At 45.3% G+C, this 21604-nt stretch overlaps 1 protein-coding gene and 1 pseudogene across 7 annotated transcripts in view; both read right to left on the reverse strand.

The window, feature by feature from the left end:
* The window catches only part of LOC142590453 (uncharacterized), a 95259-nt gene that overhangs the window by 25728 nt on the left and 47927 nt on the right, over positions 1 to 21604 (reverse strand). For 3 of the 7 annotated variants that reach the window (XR_012830152.1, XR_012830153.1, XM_075702576.1), the window contains exons 1-3: positions 20875 to 21052; positions 20368 to 20476; positions 18271 to 18477 (exon numbers count right to left, since the gene is read on the reverse strand). Coding sequence is in view for 2 of the 7 variants with exons in the window: in XM_075702576.1 (XP_075558691.1) it covers positions 18271 to 18463 (193 nt within the window). In the remaining 5 variants the exon portion in view is untranslated. Of the gene's footprint in view, positions 1 to 10198; positions 10349 to 18270; positions 18478 to 20367; positions 20477 to 20874; positions 21053 to 21604 lie in introns of those variants that run through there. The other 4 variants (XR_012830154.1, XR_012830155.1, XR_012830156.1 and 1 more) reach the window with 4 other exon arrangements.
* On the reverse strand, positions 1042 to 3370 carry LOC142590762 (uncharacterized; annotated as a pseudogene).

A 21604-nucleotide genomic window follows, 5' to 3' on the forward strand; every position in this document is an offset into this window, starting at 1 on the left:
CATGCACTATTCAATAACTACTAAACGCAATATGGCAACCCATTGAGTGGAGGAAAATGAACGGCAGTGCAGGAGGTGAGAAGGGAGCTTCAACACACAGGGGTGGAAAAAATCGCTGTGGCTTAGCTAAGCTTAAGCCCAGGATGCGAAGCATACTAGCCTTTATTTTAACGCGACGGCGTTAAGGAGCTCGTGTCGCAGAAAAGCCGGTGTCGTCGGCGTCATCTCAGGCGTGTGTCGCTTGCTCAGGCGCACATTTCGTTGTCACGCCGAACGCTGCGTTGCTCGACGCTCACTGCATCCGATGCGGGGCGCGTGGTCGCTGCGCCGTAGCCCATTGTCTTACACCCCTTGGCGGGTCGACGGGAACGCTCTCGCGTTCCCCTCTTGAAGGCGAAGCTGAAGCATCCGCTTTGCAGCTGTTATGACGTCATATGGTAGCTACGCAGCTGCGCGCGGCGCAGCAAGGAAGAGCGTGGTTGTGCGGCTAGTATGCTTTGCATAAAAGGGTGGGATTCCCCAGGAGATAGCGAAAGTGTGAGTACTCGAGAACCTTGCCCTGAAGTGTGGCTTTGTGGCAGCGCACGAAACTTCAGATCCAAATTCCAGTAATTCACACCCCGATCCTGACCTTACAGTAAATTTTTTACGATGTTTGGTGCGGCTTAGAGGTGCAAAATTACGGCAACTTCTTTTGGAGTGCACTCTGCTCCTTGTGCTCTGCCATCACAAAATATTGGCAAATTATTCCTGGAACCGACAAGGAATTGTATGCTCACTTTGCAAAGCGCAGTGGATTTTAACACACTAGCAGGTGAAGGTATTGTAGTATTTGCGAAGGGAGGCACCAAGCACCAGTGGCGTAGCCAGAAATTTCGTTCGGGGGGGGGGGGGGGGGGGCTCACAATGCAGCTGGGCCTTCTCCTAAGAGGAAACATTAGGTCGGATGCACCTATCTAAATACATGTACAGGGTTCGTATACAATATTTGACTGAAAATTCAAGGACATTTCAAGGATGCAAAAAGGCAGAATTCAAGGAGTGTTAGCATAATTTTATTTCCTCACATGACTTAGGAAAGGAGCCCTATTTTCGCATTAATTTCTCTTTCAAGAGCTGTTATCTCCGCTTCTTTTTCTTTGGCTGTTCGACGGCAACTGTTGGCCTTGACAAGACAAGTCAGGTCATTTTTTGCTTCGGCGTCTTCTGAAAAGCGATCCGCTGACTTCTGCAAGCATTTAAGAGTTTTTTGGAGCTTTGTCTTCTTCTCTTGGATGCTCTGTAGCTCTAGCTCGAGTTCTTTTCTCTTCAAGGTTACCTGCTGTGCTACAGCTTGCTTCTTCTGTTCGTCCATGTATAACGCATACCTATGCCTGGCTTGGCGCACTGATGACTTCAGTTCCCACCGTGGGTTTTCACGGCCTCACAGATGACTCGTTGTGAGGTATACAAGAGCTCTGCCATATTTTCAACCGCGATCTGCTTGTTTACACTGAAACCTCTTTCTACTGACGCCTGCCCATGGCTAAGCAAGAGAAGGACCTTCAGTACTTCCCACAAGATTGAGAACGCCGGGTCATGCTTCAAAAGGCGCACGAAGAGAACGTGCAGGCGTTCCTGGTCTCTTTCATAGTTTTGCAGTTCATGCCGTTTTTCTTGGCAGAACTGAATGTACTGTGCACACACAATATCGCTCTTGTGCTCAGAAAGAAGCTTGCTGTCAATTAAACAGTTAAGAACAACTTTCAGCTTCCCAAGGCACATTTCTGTCTTTGACATCTCCCTGGGGTCGAAACATGACAACCCTCGAACCAGAGGGTACCTAATAGGACTTCTCTCCATGATTTTCAGGATCAAGTTCACAATGAACTTCCGACACTCACCCCTAAATTCAAAAACACACTTGGTACTCGCTTTTCCGCTCTTTAAGATCTTCTCAGCCACTCGTCCAACGTCCACCTTCTCAAGTGAAGTGTAATTGGCAGTATCATGAACATCAATTTGCAGCAGTTTCGTGATGCTCGTGGCTTCTGTCAACACCGAGCGCTTCATGAACCTTGCAAGCAGGCTCCTCAAGACAGTTTCGAGCTCTTTCGCTAAAAAAAAATGTCTTTGGAGAATCACTCTGAAAAACAGTCAAGAAAGGCTGCACAACCATTGCAATGTTTAGGGAAAAGTTCAGTTTCGCAAGTGCAAGCTGGTCCTTTAGAAAATCACTGACGTTCGCATGCGCCCTACATTTCGGCAAGGGTAGCCTATGGTCGCTCACTGCTTTGGTGTAGTGCCTCAAATGCTCCCACATAGCCAGGGCTCTCTCCAGTCATGACACGTTCTCGACCCAATGGTGGGGTACGAAAGGAAGTGGAAACAGCTTGCTCCTTGTTTCTTCAACAAAACCTTCACGGCGGGCCGGTGCATCATGGAAGAGCGAGAATAAGCTCTAAAGAAAGGTGTCAACTGGCCAGCTCATCGCATGCATTTCTGCTTTGTAAGCACTATGCACTGTGTGCAAGCCACATGAACCAATATCCAAGCACTGAACTTGAAAGTCATTCTTCATGTGCTGCTGCAACTTGTTGAAAAGACTCCAATTGACATTCGGGCCGTCCATCGAGAGCTGCACAATCCTGCTCAGGGGAAAAGACGCAAGTGTTTCCGTCAACTTCTGCATAAGGTCATCTGCTGTGCTGTGACCCATGAATGTTGAAGTCAGGTATCTGGTTGCCACCTCACAGTTGTTCCACAATCTGACGTGAACATCAAGTTGTTTTCTTTGCAGGTATTCATTCAAGGTTTCGTCAAAAAGCACAACAAAATTGTCAGACTTCTCCATCATTTGTTGTACCTGCGAAGTGAAAAATGGGCGTAGACAGTGGCACGCGACATACGCGCATTTTTTCTCAGAGCAAGTGAAGCTTCTCGCGACCTCGCTATCCGGAAACATCTTTTGGAATAGCTGGAAAATGGATCCACTGGAGCTGTAGGAGTAGTGTGACGACACAACTTTCATCGTCCACAAAATCTCGGCTTAGATCACGGAATCATGCTTTGTGCAGTGTTCGTCAAGTGTCGCAGCCCGAGAGGAAGTTGCCGTGGTTTCACGCTTACAAGGAGCCGCAGACGTCGGATTTCCCACTTGCACGAAACTTGCGACGGATGAGCAGCCCTCACTTGCTGCAGTTTTGGATCGGTGCTTCGCGCCTTTCTGGTGGCTCTTCAAGGCAGATTCCCCCATCGTTGCAATGTCAACCGTCTTCTGACATATTGCGCACTTCACTCGATAAGGATCGCTTGGTTCCGGTCTCACCCAGTGACGATAGTCCGTATATTGAAGCCACGCAGACTGAAACTTGCACTTCCCGCCCGGCATGGGGCTCTTGCATTGCCCAGGGGGCGCTGCGAAAGAGGTGATAAACAGCGCCCTCTGCGCTAAAATGGGATGTACCAAGCTCGGTCGTCTGCTTTGGAAAGCACGTTTACAATATGGACCCGCCACTTTCGGTTGTGTTGTTTCACGGCCTGCAGCAAATATCGGGCGCCGAAGATTTTTTTCAGGGGTGGCACGCTTCGTAAAGGCAAGAAATTATGCAGTGCCGAATACGTGTCATCGTTCAAGAATTAGGCAGCGAAGTTTTAGCACCGTGTCAATCGCAAGTGAAGCAAGTCACGTACGAAGTGGAACTTCAGGTAAAGTTTGCACGCTAGCTGCTAGATTCAGGCGCACAAACGCGTGGAAATGCTTGCTATAAGTGAACCCACAGCAGCGATAAGAGGCATCATGTGTACGGAACTGCTCAAGCAGACGACGGTACGCGCCGCGATGTACGAACTGCTCGAGTGCACGATCGTATGCGCCGCGACGGCAGCGGTCTTTCGACATGCCGCGAAACGGCGGGCCTCCTGCAATCTTTGTTGACTGCATGCCGCTAAGAAAGTAGTTATGCCTGCGTTATAGTAGCAGCCATCTGTCCCTTTTAATAACTGGTAATAACTGCTGCATTGCATATGAGCTCGCACGTACGTGCGAATCGCGCTGCAGCGCGAGCTCGTGCGCTGCTCGCTTGATGTAGGTTTTAATGACAGAGCTCGAACATCGATGTGCTGCAATCAATACTGCCTTGCTGCGCTGCCTCAACGTGCTGGCTTGAGATCAAGGATGAGCACATTTAACTCTCTTAACCTGTGCTGCTCGTAGTGGAGTAGTGAATTGTCATCGAATGAGCCCGACCATTTGTGCTCATTTGCACACACTTCACCACTTCGCATCGGTCGAATTGTTAATTGTCGCTGTGGCCGGGTCTCGAATCGTGAATTACCTGCCATGCCTGCTGCTTTGTCGGTCTGCTGTCGGGACTGTATGTGCAAAAGACCGAACTTTAGAACGCAGATAATCAAGCAAGCTTCAAGACAGGCAAAGCAGTCAGCATGGCGCGAAGTTTCGCTTACTCAGCACGCCGAACTGCAGCTATGCAGCGCGCCCGACGCTCCACTTCGTGAGGCCTTGAAAGAAAACGGTAGAATCTGATGTTGGGATTCAGGCCTTCTTGTTCATGGCAGCCCACGACGCAGAAGTAATGACAGTGACGCCTTTTCGAGGCTGGGCTAGGTCTCTCCGGATCGGCGTCAATGATTCCTTCTGCTCCTACCATTACGTCCCATGGCACACGGAGATTCCGTTTTCGTTAAACTATAGGCTGCGGCGAGTTCGCAGCGTGGTCTGTGAGAAGTGACGAGCCTTTTCACACTCGCAACAGGACAGAAAAAAGTGCGAATCGACGCAAAACTTGGCCTAGAAACGTGCTTCGCCACAGCCAGGGTTCAATACGACCCAAGCTGGTACGACCCAGATGTCGTTTCCCACGCTGCCACCAGGCGCCGCTACTATACCTCAAACTCCAGCGCAAGACGCCTATCTTGTCAAAGCAAACACACAACGCAAACACGAACTTCACTGAAATGGCGCGCACGAGGCCGACAGACGGTCCAACTATAGTGCCTAAAAGAGCACTCACTAGTGCGCCGAGCGCGGGTGTCGCGGTAGCACCGAGAGTGACGCCTGCCGCCGCAGGCCGCTTGGTGCGCTGTACTATGAGACTGCCGGACCATGCTGAGGCATGGGCAGACTTCAGGCGAGACACGACGCGAGCCTCCCCATTTGCCCAGCGATCTGCCTCTGTTATGTTCTTGTCTCAATCCACGATACATTCGGGGTCTGCGGACGCGCTGGGTAATGAGAGGAGCCGTTTCTTTCCACGTCTGTCTGGGAAATCGCAGTTTCGCGACCTGTTTAATGTTTCTTTTGACAGACGAGCGCACACATAGACGCAAAACACCCACTCACAAGAAGAAAAGAGGCTGCAACGAAAGCGGCAGCAAGGCGCGAAAACTACGCATTGCAATCAACGCATTGCAGACGCTCAGTGGACGGTGCACTAGAGTATATTCTAGGCACTGTAACCGACCGAGCGATATGCCTCGCATTGGATTGGATTCGATTTCCGATGCATATTAGTTGCCAGACAACGTAGGGGCTGCGGGATTTAAAACCGAAACTTCTTGATGTTGCCCTTTAATCGACACAGCTTGTTTTCATGGGCATTCGTAAGCGAAAGGGCCTTTAAAATCAGCGTGACTTGCAGAGGTACGTCATTAATTTTCTCTATCGGAACAAATCCCACAGGATTTTCAAGGATTACAAGGAGCTCACGGGTATTCAAGTAGTTTCAAGGGCCCTTGAACTTATACTGTCAATATCAAGGATATTCAAGGGTTTCAAGGGGCTGTGCGAACCCTGCATGTAGAAGGAGAATTCGTTTTTCTCGGCAGCCACGGCACCAAATTTGATGAGGTTTGTTGCATTGAAAAGAAAAACTCAGATTCTAGTGATTGTTTGTTTCGAATTTTCGATTTAGGTTGTCAATATTTTATTGAGAAGTGGCAAAAATCGAAAATTTTCAGAAAACGAGACAAGGAAGTTTACAACTCTGTAAATAAGCAATGAAAATTTATATCATAATTACGTGAATTGCACATAATAGTACATCTAGAGCAGACAAAATTGATGTTACACATGAGTCTTAAATAATTAAGTATTATGGAAATACGGCTTTTACAGAACCCTTGTACATAACATAACCAATTCACGTAAGATACAAGTAGACATCGAATTTGTCTGCTTTGACTGGTTTAATGGATGGTGTTTACAGAACCGCGATATATGTTGTTGATGCAGAGCTATTAATTTGTAAACTTCGTGCTTCTATTTCTTACGAAGTTTCGAATTTTTCAAAATATTTTAAACAAAGTTCGGGCCCTCAATTGAAATTCCGCTTCCAACAGGCACTACAATTTAACTTACTCTCTCAAATGCAACAAATGTCATTAAAAGCAATTCAGGAGTTATCTCAGAAAAGCGTTTCTGCATTTTACATGTATCTGAATAGGCCGCGTCGGAGTTGGGCCCAAGCTAAAGCTCCCTCTCAAACAATTTGCCTAGGGATCAAATACATGAATAATAAATGCATTGCCATTGCCAAAGATGCTGCAAATGAATTATTGAACGCTACGCACTGTCAATACAAGCAAAATATGTATTTTTTAAACAAAATTTTATACTCGCATGTGCCAAAAACTGTGCCCAACATAACTGATGTCAATGCTTCCATGTTTTTTGTCGATTTGGTAAGTAAAGAAAATATCACACGATCTTTAGAACTACATCAGTTCGAGACCAGCAAAGCAGTGCATGCCGCTGATGTAAAAAAATGTAAAGGCCATGATATGAACAAGTTGAGGACAAGTATGTTAATGAAACTTTGTCATTCAAGATCCTTGTTTACATTCTTGTACATATGCAACGGCCAGTGAAAAATCTAAATGACGCTGTCATTTGTTCCAATGTATTACGCAGGAGCAGCTGTCACCGGTCGTGTAGCGTGAGTAATTGCACCGAAATTATAGTTGCAACAGAGAGCACGTATAGAAAGCAGGAGTTCTGCAGAATATACGAGGGCGAGTCAAATGAAAGTGAGCCATTGCGAATATATGACAAACGGGGTACTTTATTTAAAAGTAGCCTCCATGAGCATCTAGACATTTGTCCCATTGACTAACGAGTCGCGTAATTTCCGTCTCATAAAGCTCCTTGGGTTGTTGCTTCAAAACATCTGCAACTGACTTTCCCGTCATCGTCCGAGACGAATCTGGTTACCTTGAGCTGTTTTTTCGGTTGCCCCAAAATGTGGAAGTCACAAGGCGACAGGTCTGAGCTCTATGGCGAATGTTGCAGCATTTCCCACTTGAACTTTGCCAGTTTTGTATTAACCACATCATCGACGTGGGGACGGGCATTGTCGTGGGGCAAGATGATCCCATTCGTAAATTTTTCACGTAGTTTGTTCTTGATTGCGACACGTAGCCAATCCGGCGTTTCACAATATCGGAAACAATTGATAGTCTCTCAAGATTTAGCAAACTCTATCAGTAATGGCCCCTGACGATCGAAAAATAAAAGTCAAGAACACCTTTCCGGCGGAAATGACTGCCTTTGCTTTCTTTGGGGGTGGTGAATTCGAATGTTTCCATTGTAAGCTTTGCCGTCGTGTTTCAGGCTCGTAGTAGTGGCATGATGGTTCGTCTCCGATCACAATTGCAGAGAAGAAATCGTTACCCTTATTGTGATACCGGATCAGATGAGTAAAGGCAGCGCCGAACTTCTCCATATTCTGGCGGTGGTTCAACATCTTGGGCATCCATTGCGCACACAAAAGGCGATAACCGAGATGCTCATGAATTATGGCATGAACGGTGACGGTGAACTGAACCGTGACTCATGTTCACACGCCCTGCAAGTTCATCAATGCTTATCCTCTGTTCTTGTGTCATCAGCTCATCAAAAACCTTTGCATTTTTGTTAGGGGTGATTGCACGATGGCTTTGGTCCGGTCTGGGATCGTCTTTGCAACTTTCATGTCCTTCTTTGAACCGTTTGTTCTAACGCTTCACAGTGGCCAATGAAATGCAATGTTCAATGTACGCGGCAGCCTTACGGTGACTAATTTCTTTTTGGGAAACACCTTCAGCAGTCGAAAACCTCACGGCACCACGCTGCTCAACTTCTGGAGCATCCATTTTGTCTCGCAACCATGTTCAACCCAGTGTATGAGTGCATTAAAGAACATTTATCCTCACACCTGTGTGCCAATTTTGTAAATGAGAGATGCCTGCGTGCTACGCGCAGGCCTTGCAGATAATGAACAGAGCAATAATTGCGCAGGGTGGGTAGGCTCGCTATCATTTGACTCACCCTCATATATTAGAAATGCAAAGATACAATGGAATATACAAATGCGAAGATACAGCTAGCTGAAAGGGCAAAAAAGTGCCACTGGAAACAAAGTTCACTGCACGTATGCACAAAACCTCGCAACAAGATATCTAAGCATACGCATAAGTCTAAAATAAATCTATGTATGTAAGAAAATGTCACGGTATATAATGGGTCAAACAAGGCAAATAAACATGTTGCGCAATCACAGATTCACAGAATCCTACATCCCTCCCCCATTCCATCTACGCCCCCCAATGTATCGCGCTTGCTCCTCACTTTTCTCCCTTGCGCACACAAGACTGAGCCACTATCGTCGACTCACCCATTCCAGCCCCCCCTTCTCGTGCGCTTTCACTCGCACATGCAGCATGCAGCGCACGGTCACGATGTTATCGCTCTTGGACTTTATACGGAACATGAGGGCGACGGCAGGAATGCGCCTAGAGTGTCCATATATCTGCTATTGCAATAATATAATAAGCATATCCAGCAGCTGAAGCGTCCCATGGCCCATTACATTCCGCAAAAGAAGTAACAAAATAGAACTTTCACCACGCGACAATTCGCTGTGCTGCAACGTCTTCTTTTTCTTTTGTGGGGCAGGGGCACCGTAATGGAAAAAAACGGAAAGGAAAGTATGTTGGTCACAATCGAATGCCTACTTTGGGTAATTAATGTGGCTGTTAAAGGAATATCGAAGAAAACACGAGATGCTTGGTCCACCAAGAACCATGCCCATACTGCTCGGTATCCTACACCGGCTAGACAAGACTTTCTGGAAAGGTTGCGCTCAAGCGAACGCGGTGCAATCCATCAAGTCCCCACAGTGATGGCGGTGAGCGACCATTGTTTTTTTTTCTCGTCTGCTAGCTAGAAAGCGTCCAAAACTCTGCCAGGCGAAAATGCACTCAGCCAGAGAAAACCGAACGCGCGCCGAAGTGCGCCGCGCGGTGGTCGGGGCAACACGAGAAAAACGCATGCGCTCTGGCTGGCTCTGGCAGCCCGCGGGTAGGGGAGCGAGAACAAGAAAACTGAAGAGGCTCAATGAGTCATCGCAATTAAATGTCAAAATAAAAAAAATAAATAAGAACGTAGTTGCCTTGGCTGGCTTTAGTGTCTTCACTGGATGCTCTGGTGCAGGTGAAAAGAAATGTTGATATTTTTTTATGTAACATGATGGCGCGAATGAACCACCACAACGCTTCGTCTCATCGGGCCTCGCTGCGGGCTTTGTCAACTTGTCTGATAGTGTGTTGATTTGGCTTGTCCCGTTGTACGGCCCGATTAACGACTTTGGAAATGTTAATGAACCTTTGGCGTCAAATATTTATGGGAACATAATTTTCAATTGCAGTTCCGCAATTGAAAATCTAAAGCGCACGTTTGGAAATGTCAATGCACGTTTCGCATAAAAAATTTATGAGAACTTTATACCCATAAAGTTTCGGAATTGACAGCCACGCGGTCCGTAGATTCCATGATAGAGTGTAGATTCCGCGGCCTCCGCGAGATGCCGCGGCGATCCCGTTCGCCATCAAAACGTCCCTGAAACTTTGTGCTCGGATGGGGCTGCTTGCGTTATGTGACTCCCGGTGTATTGGCATTGCCGCGTAATCCAGCCCGAGTTCGCAATTTTCGCAGTGAAATGGCCTTTAGAGCGTGAAAAAGACGTTCTAGACAAAATCCAGAATAATTTGCGGCACTGGGGGTTGCTTTGGTCAGCGGTGCATGTACAGCACGAAAAAATTTCGGGGGGGGGGGGCGCTGAAGCCCCATAAGCCCCCCCCCCCTGGCTACGGCCCTGCCAAGCACCATCGCTGGCTCTGAAGGAATGACAGACACACTAGTTTCACACCGTGCCCAACTTACCCCTCGGCTGCAGGGAGGGTGTCCATATCTATATATGTATACATATATATACGCGTGTGATGCGTGTGAGGATGTTACGAGCGTCCTCTTTGGAATGGGGCGATGGGCTGCGCCACCAAGCTCTTGTTATTTTAATCCCCAGTGCCCTACCTATGTTAACGAAAGCAGAAGAAAAAAAACACACAGTGAATTCTCATATACAAAGTTTCTGAAACCCTACTGCGAATTTTGTTTTTGTCCACCACCGTTGTTTCTAGTTTACCTATTTTTCTTTCGCCAAGCTACAAACCGCCGTTTACTAATCTCTATTGCGGACACGTTTACTTTTCCTGTGCTCTCGCTGAACCCAAGGGCGTCAAGGAGGCCAGTGATTCCTAAATAGACCGCTGGGCAGATATCTTCACATTCTAATAAAACATGCTCCATGGTGTCCCTGGTTTTACCGCAGCAAGCACATACTTCTTCTTCCTTCTTATATCTCACTTTTAGGTGCGTGTTCTAAGGCCTTCTGATCTCACTTCGAAAAGTAATGAGCTTCCCTTTAAGTTATCATAAATTGTTTCTTTCCAGATTTCGTTTTTTCCTCTTAAGTAGTTACTCATAATAGGGTTCTTTCCCATTGCCACCACCCACGAGATTATGTCACCCTCTGACTTTTCGCTTGACGAGTTCTTTGTAGCTGTGTTTCTCGCCACACAGGCCACATACTTGCTGGTAATCTTCCTAGTTCTTTTCCTCCACTGTGAATCAATGTTTTTCCTGTACAAATAACTGAACACTCTCCCAATCCATTTACTTTCTTCCATATTCCCAAGTCATTCTTCATAATTAATTTTTCTGTTAGCTTCCCTCACTTCAAAACTTGTCCAGCTCATATCACCCTGGACAGCTTCAATGCATGGAATCCCACTGACCTTTGGTTGCCATTGAGTCCTGAGTGTACCCCTGATTTCAAGCAAACAATCGCATTTCCAAAAGTAAGTCCTGGAACCATTACACCTTTCCACATACCCCGCAGCACCTCGTATCTATTGCATCCCCATATTGCTCTGTGTTTCATTATGGCCGCATTTCTCTACCCCTTTACTTTATTCCTTTTTCCTGTATTTCCATATATTTATTGCCTTCGTTTATTCGTATACCAAGGTATTTGTATTTTTTTACGCGAGATATTTCCTCGCGTGGTATTATCACTGTCTGTTCGCTGTTTTTATTGAATACTATAACACCCCATTTTTTTAACGCTATATTTCAGACGTAACTTATCGCCTTCCTTTCCACAGAATAAGTCAGACATTGCATGTCCCGCTGTCTGTTAGCTAGCAACACAATGTCATCCCGATAAAACAAACCTGGAAGCTGCTGCTCTACTACTGTACCGGCTTGTTTGTATGAGAGATTAAACCCGATATGACTTCTTTCTCGCTCCCTTTCCCTCCTTACCATGTACATCATAAACAGCAGTGGGGATAACGGGCACCCCTGCTTCAGTCACTTGTTGATATGAACTTTCTCCTTGCTTATCATTCCTTCTCATTCAATGCAAACGGTATTTTCTAGGTAAATCTCTCCTAAAAGCTCTAGACAATTGACACCTAAGCCTTCCCCGTCGTGAATATCCCACAAAATGTTGTGGCCTACGTGGTTGCTCCTGCGATTTCTAAAAACGCCACAAACAACCATTTCTTTTCTACTCTGAACACTTCAATAGACTGAGCATGGAGAAAAAATTATAATCCAGACGCCTATCTATTATGAAGCCATCGTGCAGTTCCTCTAAAATGCCATTATTCTCTGCCCATTATTCCAGCTTTAATTTAATTACCTGCATTGCTAACCTGTATATTACCGATGCAATGGTCAACGGTCTATACGAGTGAATTCTGTCTTTCTCCCCCTTACCTTTACAAATTAAATTCATTCTACTTTGTCGCCAACTGTCTGGTATTCGTCTATCTTTTAAACTTTTTTCTACTGCTTTCCACGAGGTTTTTTTACTTTTTGGACTTAGTTGATTAATCAGCCTAACGGTAACTTTGTCTAGCCCTGTGGCTGTTGGCTTCGGAATTTTTTCTTGGGCTTTCTTCCAGTTGAAATTTGTGGGCACCAGCTCCTTTCCCATCTGTTCTCTTTCATGCTCTTTCTTTGCTCAAGTAAAGCCTCATCAGTGCCTTGGAAAGATTCGGCTGTTATTTTTCCGAGGCAATTTAATGCCACGTTCCCTTCCAATTTGTTTCTATCTTCCTCTAGGATATGTTGTATTGTTTCAGACTTCCTACCTAATAAGTTTATGTGGTGCCAAAATATTCTAGTTGCGGCCTTCTTTTTCTCCCGTCTTTCTGACAACCAACGTTCACTTTCACCTTTTATTATTGCTTGCATCAGTATTTGAACCATAAACTTTTTCTCCTGGTATATTTCCCATTTACTGGCTACTTCTTCTTGCGGCAACTGCGCCTTCTTTGCCTGCCTGTGCTCTCGGGATGCTTTCTATTGTTCGGAAATCGCTTCTCGTATCTCCCTGTTTGACCAGCTTTTCGGTAACTTTTTGCCAATGAACATGCTGGTCTCTTTCTGCATTTCTTTTGTTATTACATTTAGAAGCTCACTGTATTCCAACTCATTGCTTGGCAATTTGCCTAATTCTTCCTAGACTCTTGTGGCTACATTTGCTATTTGTTCAGCATTCGAATGTGGACTGGACATTTTGTTCTCCTTGCTCTCTTTCGCAACTGCATATCTCAGTTTCAGAATGATGCGTTTATGGTCACTTCCTGTGCTACTATACCCTTCCTCGTCAATTATCATTTCTCTCATCTTATCATGAATTCCTTCTGTCATCAGGCAGTAATGTCGATTGCCGGTTTCCCAATTCCCCCGTGGTCTGCTTGTTGCTCACAACCCTCTAGCATTGACTTCTCCTTGTTGTTGGTATAGCCATCTAGACCCTGTGCGTGGGCATTCTTGTCACCTAACAGGACAATTTCAGCATCATTCCCAAAACCCTTAATATCAGAACTTAGGCATTCCGCTAAGTAATTCTCGAGCACTAATCTATTACTTTAGCTTGACTTAATATTTGTTCTTAGTGTCCCTTTAAGCTCAAAACAAGTTCACCGAATTTACATGATCAAGACGGCTCTATTAGTCCATTTAGTATTTGGCAGTGGAATCGTAAGGGGTCTAGTAATAAGAAGGCATCCCTGCAGCAGCTTGTTAGAACGCATGGTGTGAAACTTCAGGTTATGTTACAGGAAACACTGATGTCTAGCGTGACTTTAATGGTTTTCAAAGCAAAGTTAAGGATAATGAGCATGCTAGAGGACTCGCAACTCTCATTAATAGGATGTTGGCATATATTAAGAATGATCTTCACATGGCGGATTGCAAGGTTGAATATATTATGGTGGAGCTAATTTTAGGTTGGCAAAGGACATGTCAGAAGAGCGTTTACCTGCTTCACCTGTACAGTAGCACCCGAAACACGACGCAGAGTTTCAAATTTCTTTATACCAAGGAGCCAATATGGCTGGTCGGTTATTGGAGGGGACTTTAAAGCACTGTATCATGTGTGGAAGTATGTTTGTAGCACTATTAAGGGGCAGTGACTACGACAGCAAGCACTAGACTTGAATATAACATTGATTACAGACCCTTTGTATCTTATCAGATGCGGCAAGTTGATATGTAGAGATTCGATATCGGACCTGAGTTTTGTTCGGGGGGTGGTGGACTCGTCCTGGTCTTATTCTAGTGTAGATTTTGGTAGCGATCATTACACACTTGTGATTACTTTGGTGCAGGTGCAGAGGTGCAGCGGTGGCGTAGAGGTAGAACACCCGCCTCGCGTGCAAGAGGTCCATGGTTCGAATCCCGGTGCCGGCAATTTTCCACCGCATTAAAAAAAAAAAAATCCGCGTGTTGATAAAATTGCACAAACAGGCCTGGAGTGTGGCCTGATCCCGGTGACCAGAACCGGTAACGCACTCCCTCACCAGAGCAGGATTGGCCACCCTGGTGCAGTACTTGGCCACAACCTCCTATGAACACAACAATCAAACCCCGGCCCTCAGTCCCCAGCACCTGCGAAGCAACTGACCACGGCGGCAGTCAGACCTGCGACGCAGCAGAGGGTGCTAAGAATCACTGGCTCCGGACAGGCCGCCATTGGAATATGAACCTGGCAACGTTTAACGCTAGAACATTATCTAGTGAGGCGAGTCTAGCAGTGCTATTGGAGGAATTAAAGGGCAGTAAATGGGATATAATAGGGCTCAGTGAAGTTAGGAGGCCAAAAGAAGCATATACAGTGCTAAATAGCGGGCACGTCCTGTGCTACCGGGGCTTAGCGGAGAGACGAGAACTAGGAGTCGGATTCCTGATTAATAAGGAAATAGCTGGTAACATACAGGAATTCTATAGCATTAACGAGAGGGTGGCAGGTCCTGTTGTGAAACTTAATAAGAGGTACAAATTGAAGGTGGTACAAGTCTGCCCCTACATGCAGTCACGATGAACAGGAAGTCGAAAGCTTCTATGAAGACGTGGAATCGGCGATGGGTAGAGTGAAAACTAAATACACTATACTAATGGGCGACTTTAATGCCAAGGTATGCCAGAAGCAGGCTGGAGACAAGGCAGTGGGGAAATATGGCATAGGCACTAGGAATAGCAGGGGAGAGTTATTAGTAGAGTTTGCGGAACAGAATAATATGAGGATAATGAATACCTTCTTCCGCAAGCGGGATAGCTGAAAGTGGATGTGGAGGAGCCCGAATGGCGAGACTAGAAATGAAATAGACTTCATACTCTGCGCTAACCCTGGCATCATACAAGATGTGGACGTGCTCGGCAAGGTGCGTTGCAGTGACCACAGGATGGTAAGAACTCGAATTAACCTAGACCTGAGGAGGGAACGGAAGAAGCTGGTACATAAGAAGCTGATCAATGAGTTAGCGGTAAGAGGGAAAATAGAGGAATTCCAGATCAAGCTACAGAACAGGTATTCAGCTTTAACTCAGGAAGAGGACCTTAGTGTTGAAGCAATGAACGACAATCTTGTGGGCATCATTAAGGAGTGTGCAATGGAAGTCGGTGGTACCTCCGTTAGGCAGGATACCAGCAAACTATCGCAGGAGACGAAAGATCTGATCAAGAAGCGCCAATGTATGAAAGCATCTAACCCCACAGCTAGAATAGAACTGGCAGAACTTTCGAAGTTAATCAACAAGCGCAAGACAGCTGACATAAGGAAGTATAATATGGATAGAATTGAACATGCTCTCAGGAACGGAGGAAGCCTAAAAACAGTGAAGAAGAAACTAGGAATTGGCAAGAATCAGATGTACGCGTTAAGAGACAAAGCCGGCAATATCATTACTAATATGGATGAGATAGTTCAAGTGGCTGAGGAGTTCTATAGAGATTTATACAGTACCAGTGGCACCCACGACGATAATGGAAGAGAAAATAGTCTAGAGGAATTCGAAATCCCGAAGGTAACGCCGGAAGAAGTAAAGAAAGCCTTAGGAGATATGCAAAGGGGGAAGGCAGCTGGGGAGGATCAGGTAACAGCAGATTTGTTGAAGGATGGTGGACAGATTGTTCTGGAGAAACTGGCCACCCTGTATACGCAATGCCTCATGACCTCGAGCGTACCGGAATCTTGGAAGAACGCTAACATAATCCTAATCCATAAGAAAGGGGACGCCAAAGACTTGAAAAATTATAGACCGATCAGCTTACTGTCCGTTGCCTACAAAGTATTTACTAAGGTAATTGCAAATAGAATCAGGAACACCTTAGACTTCTGTGAACCAAAGGACCAGGCAGGATTCCGTAAAGGCTATTCAACAATAGACCATATTCACACTATCAATCAAGTGATAGAGAAATGTGCAGAATATAACCAACCCTTATATATAGCTTTCATTGATTACAAGAAAGTGTTTGATTCTTTGAGGCGTTTGAAAGCGTTTGAATTGAAGACCACTGTTGGGGTACTGTGCAAGCAGCAATTGGATGAAGTATGCACCTCTATATTGATGGTCACAATAAGAGGGGAGGCGTCCAGAGTTTGCTTAGACATTTACCAGATGAGACAAAAACTAAACACCATCAGAGGAAAGTGATAGGTAAACTGGGCCATCAGGTGTGTCGGGACTCCACGGAGCAGGCGTTGCTGAATGGTTCGGCTGACAGATACCTACCATTGGAGACCTAGCACGACACACATGACGTGATTTTGGAACAAAGTGAAATGAAGTTATGGATGAGGAATTTACCGAAAGTGATATGTGGGCGGCGCGCTGCAGGATCTTAATGGTCAATAGCCATCAGGGCCGGATGGCATCACGAATAAAATGTTACGGAATTTAGACGAGGGGTCCACTGAGTTTCTTATGTGGTAGATCAACAGCCGATGGAAGGAAAGCTTTTTCCCGGAAGACTGGAAACAAGCAACTACTGTTATGATACCCAAACCGATTAGGGCCATTGGGCTTCAAAATCTCAGAACCATTTACTTGACATTGTGTTTGGGGAAGTCACTGAGCATGTCATTTTAAATAAGCCTATGCGTTGTGTTGAGGGCAATCGGGTCTTTCAGCACTTAATGATAGGAGTTCGGCCCAGCCTCTCGAATCAGGATGCTACACTCTTAAACAAAATTACGCCCTTTGGGTTGTATCTTGCCACCCAACAATAATCATCATCTGTCTTGTACGCATTTCCTTTCTTAACGCTGCAAGCTAGGTACTTTCAAGTCACAAACGGCATGCGCGTTATCAGCATAACAGTGCCTTCTCGACAGGAAAGCAATGAGTGCAGCATTTTCGAGAAAGGAAACGCAAGCAAGGCAGATGACGATTATTGTTGTGTGGCAAATATACACCCTAAAGGGTGCACATTTGTTTAAGAGTGTATGATAAGGATAAGGAGCGTACCGGAATCTTGGAAGAACGCTAGCATAATCCTAATCCATGAGAAAGGGGACGCCAAAGACTTGAAAAATTATAGACCGATCAGCTTACAGTCAGTTGCCTAGAAACTATTTACTAAGGTAATCGCAAATAGAATCAGGAACACCTTAGATTTCTGTCAAGCAAAGGACCAGGCAGGATTCCGTAAAGGCTACTCAACAATAGACCATATTCACACTATTAATCAGGTGATAGAGAAATGTGTGGAATATCACAAACCCTTATATATAGCTTTCATTGATTACAAGAAAGCGTTTGATTCAGTCGAAACCTCAGCAGTCATGGGGGCATTACGGAATCAGGGTGTAGATGAGCCATATGTAAAAATACTGAAAGATATCTATAGCGGCTCCACAGCCACCGTAGTCCTCCACAAAGAAAGCAACAAAATCCCAATAAAGAAAAGCCTCAGGCAGGAAGATACGATCTCTCCAATGCTATTCACAGCGCGTTTACAGGAGGTATTCAGAGACCTGGATTGGGAAGAATTCGGGATAAAAGTTAATGGAAAATACCTTAGTAACTTGCGATTCGCCGATGATATTGCCTTGCTTAGTAACTCAGGCGACCAATTGCAATGCATGCTCACTGACCTGGAGAGGCAAAGCAGAAGAGTGGGTCTAAAAATTAATCTGCAGAAAACTAAAGTAATGTTTAACAGCCTCGGAAGACAACAACAATTTACAATAGGTAGCGAGGCACTGGAAGTGGTAAGGGAATACATCTACTTAGGGCAGGTAGTGACGGCGGATCCGGATCATGAGACGGAAATAATCAGAAGAATAAGAATACATAACTAAAGGAATCACTGGGTGTGAGGTTATCAGAAAGCAATGTAAGGGCTACAACACCAGGTCAAGACGGCTCTGCATTAAGCTCTGCAATCTAAGGTGCTTCAGTGTGCTCAGCAGAGCATTCTTTTTGCATTTTGCCTCAATCAGTATACAGACAAGAATAAAAAACCTGTTAGTTATTCATCAGCAACAGAACATCGCACACACTTGAGCAAGTTGTGCCAAGCTAGGCAGACTTGGCCGTTTACCACACACACACAAGCAAGCAAACGTAAGAGAAGTGCCGGTCGCTGCCCACCTGAGGTGGAGCTTAACTGTTCCACAGTCTCCGTAGTCTGCACGCTCCTAGACTCGCTCCCTGGTTTCAACGAGCAGCCGACAGATTTGTCAGCCAGAGACAAGCTGCACTGCATGCCAACCTCGACCTGACCACCGATCTTTGAAGGGGCATGGCATGCCATTTTGGCAGTGATGCTTTCAGCTAGGCTCATCGCATTTGTGAGGCCTGCAGAAAATAAGTGAGGCGATTGCAGTCCTGTTACAATATCAAAAACAAGAGGTAAATAGAATAGGATAAATACAGGGGCATAGCCAAGGAACACAAAATAGCCCTTCCGGTTCAGTACTTCGAAAGGTCTGCAAAGGACAATCCACATTGAATACTCGAAAGCACAGCAACCTCTTTGTGGAAAGCTTACGACAGCAGAACCTATTTGAGACACTTGGCAAATGAGTTTAGGAGACAATGTATGGCTATGGAGAATTGCAGTGCAAATGTTTACTGTACCCTATGCATCTACAAAACTTGTTCGAACCGTTAAAAAAAAAATTATGTTTTTATGTGTCAAAACCGCAATCTGATTATAAGCCACAATGTAGTGGGCAACTCCGGAAATATGAGACACCAGGGGTTCTTTAACATGCACCTTAAACATGGGTGTTTTCGAATTTCGGTCTCATTGAAATGCGGAAACCGTGGCCGGGAGTCCATTCCACAAACTGATGTGTAGCAGCCCAACACTATGGCCGCTAAGCAACCACAGTGGGTCCTGAACCGTTATGGGGACCCTTTAAAGAACACGAGGGTGTCAAAATCCGTAGTCTGCCATTACGGCATGCTTCATAATCTGATTGTAGTTTGGACAGATACAAACCCATACTTATATTTAACACATCTGCCATGATATGATGTGGCATGTGAGGCAAAGACAATGCTCAACCTTCCTGTAGGTCATGAACAGTGACGTACAACTCCTCAAGAAATGGGTTGCTGTAGTAACGGAGGCGTGACAAAACTTTATCAAAGGTGTGCAATGTTAGCAAGAAAGAGTACAAGCCCTACGCTCTTGTTGGTAAGATTGCTGGTAAATTAGAGCGTGAACTTCTGTGAAGAAAATGTGCAGGGACTATAGATGATAACTGTCAATGTAAGCGAATAGCCTAAAGGAATGAAAGGGTGAACAAACAAAAGAACAAGCAAATGAGAGAACAAGGAAAAGGGAACGAATGTATTCCTAGCAGAGTCCGACCACCAATAATTACAGACCTCCAACTAAGAACGAAAATGGTCGATAGAGCCAAAGAAATTCCCTTCAAAAGATTTCATCGCAGCCACACGTCCATGTCAGAATGAAATGCAGAGTACATGACAGTGCTACACATAAAGCCCAGAGCAAGTGGCCAAGTTTCAATAACATACCACCATAAGAACAATATACGAACAGTTGCCGATCACAACTCGGACAAACACCGAGACATCTAAGCATACCTGCAGGCTTCCAAAGCTATTTCTGATGCTGAAACAACTTAAGTGATTGTTTCGGCCGACTGGCATTTCGTATGTACAAGACCTGATCTATACTAACAATTTCGCCATTACTCACAGACATCGCTTGTGGCGTAGCAACTGCATGGTACAGATAGACGCAGTCTTATGGCAATGAGTCAGACATTGAAGATGCAACTGGCAAGTGATAGTGCACCTGACACAAAATACATTGAAAAGCAACAGTATTCCTACAAGGAGATTACTCAAAGCTGCGGACATTCAGTCACAGTTAGCAACATAATTATTTCTTTATGATTCATTGTCTCGGGACAGCTCTACACAAATTTTCTGGATTCTTCAAACGTTTCTTTTGTGATGGCATCAGGCACAGAATTATAAGAGTTCTGGCCTAGACAATTTTATATTCACATTTAATGCATTGTGGGAACTTCCAACAGATACCTGGTCGGCCTTACTGGCCTAGATCTGAATATGCCTTGCCACCTGTATAGCACAACAGTGTTAGGGTGTCACGCATCATTTAAACGACATTTAATTCAATCTTCCTTTACTGGAGCAGCTCAAGTATTAGAAGCATCAGCATGCCTTGAGCAAGTGGATACATACCAGTTTCTTGACTGAGGCAACCAGCAGCAATCAGCACTTGCAGGTAATTGTTGTCAACGGTGCAGAGATAGGCTCGATCTTGACGGGCACAACTTTACATGAGCAGAAGCTGTAACGACAGCAGTAGCACAGTAAATCAAATTAGATTGGATTGGAGCAAACTTTATTTGTGGCTGCACAAATGACAGTACAAACATCCAGGGATATATACCTTGAGCACTTCACCGTGTAATTGCCGGAAAGAGAACCATGTTCATTTTGTTATTACAATGTCGACGCGAATAGAAAGTTACGCGCATGATATATTGTTACAAGGCGGGAGACGTCTATATAGAAGGCTCAGCACTAAAGCAATGGATGGAGCGAACCCGCCAGAGCACACAAAAAATCAACCTCTTCCCGCACCCTTTTCCTTCTTCGTGTGTACAAGCGTGCCGCTACAACATGAACAAATAAAGCAACGGACGTAGGTATAATGAGCTGATTTGTGCGCTCATCCATGTTTACCTTTGAAGGTGCTCGTAAGCGACTGCAGCAGGAAAGTAAGTTAGTATACCTGCTCGCTCACCACGTGTCGTAAACACAGCCATCACAACTCCACCACAGAACCATACAATAAAGAACACAGAACACCCACTGCTGATAGAACAAATAAAGTGTGGTGTACTAGAGTAGGGCTAGTGGGTCGAGATGGAGGCGCGGGCAATGCGCGCGCGTGAAGCAGAAAATCCGGAAAATGTTTGCGGCCGCGAGGCGGCGCTGTGGAGTCTTTCACCTTAGAGTTGCTGTACATGCTACCAAATTGGTATGAAGCTAAACATTTCGACAGAATTGCCTGTCTGGTTGTGAAATTGATTAGGGCTTTCAGACTGACTCCACCCAAATAAATGAATTTTATTAGCCCGACGTTTCGGAGCCAATTCGGCTGCTTCTTCAGGGGGTTGTAGCATATAATTGGTAGCATGTACAGTAACTCTATTTCACCTGTAGCATTGGTGCCAGCGCGCCACCACCGCACTCGCGCGTTTGTCGTCGCCTGGACAAGGTATATACCTGGTAGCGAAGCTTCCATAAGAGCCCATACGTTCAAAACATCAGTGGTTCATATCATAATATCACGGATGTTATGAGGGACCCCTTTGGAACGGGGCGGTGGGTTGCGCCACTAAGCTCTAGCTATTATACTGCCTTATTGTCCTACCTAGGTTAAACAATGAAAAAAAAATAATAATGAACT

The sequence above is a fragment of the Dermacentor variabilis genome, chromosome 8 (assembly GCF_050947875.1).
Source record: "Dermacentor variabilis isolate Ectoservices chromosome 8, ASM5094787v1, whole genome shotgun sequence".
Taxonomy (NCBI): domain Eukaryota; kingdom Metazoa; phylum Arthropoda; class Arachnida; order Ixodida; family Ixodidae; genus Dermacentor; species Dermacentor variabilis.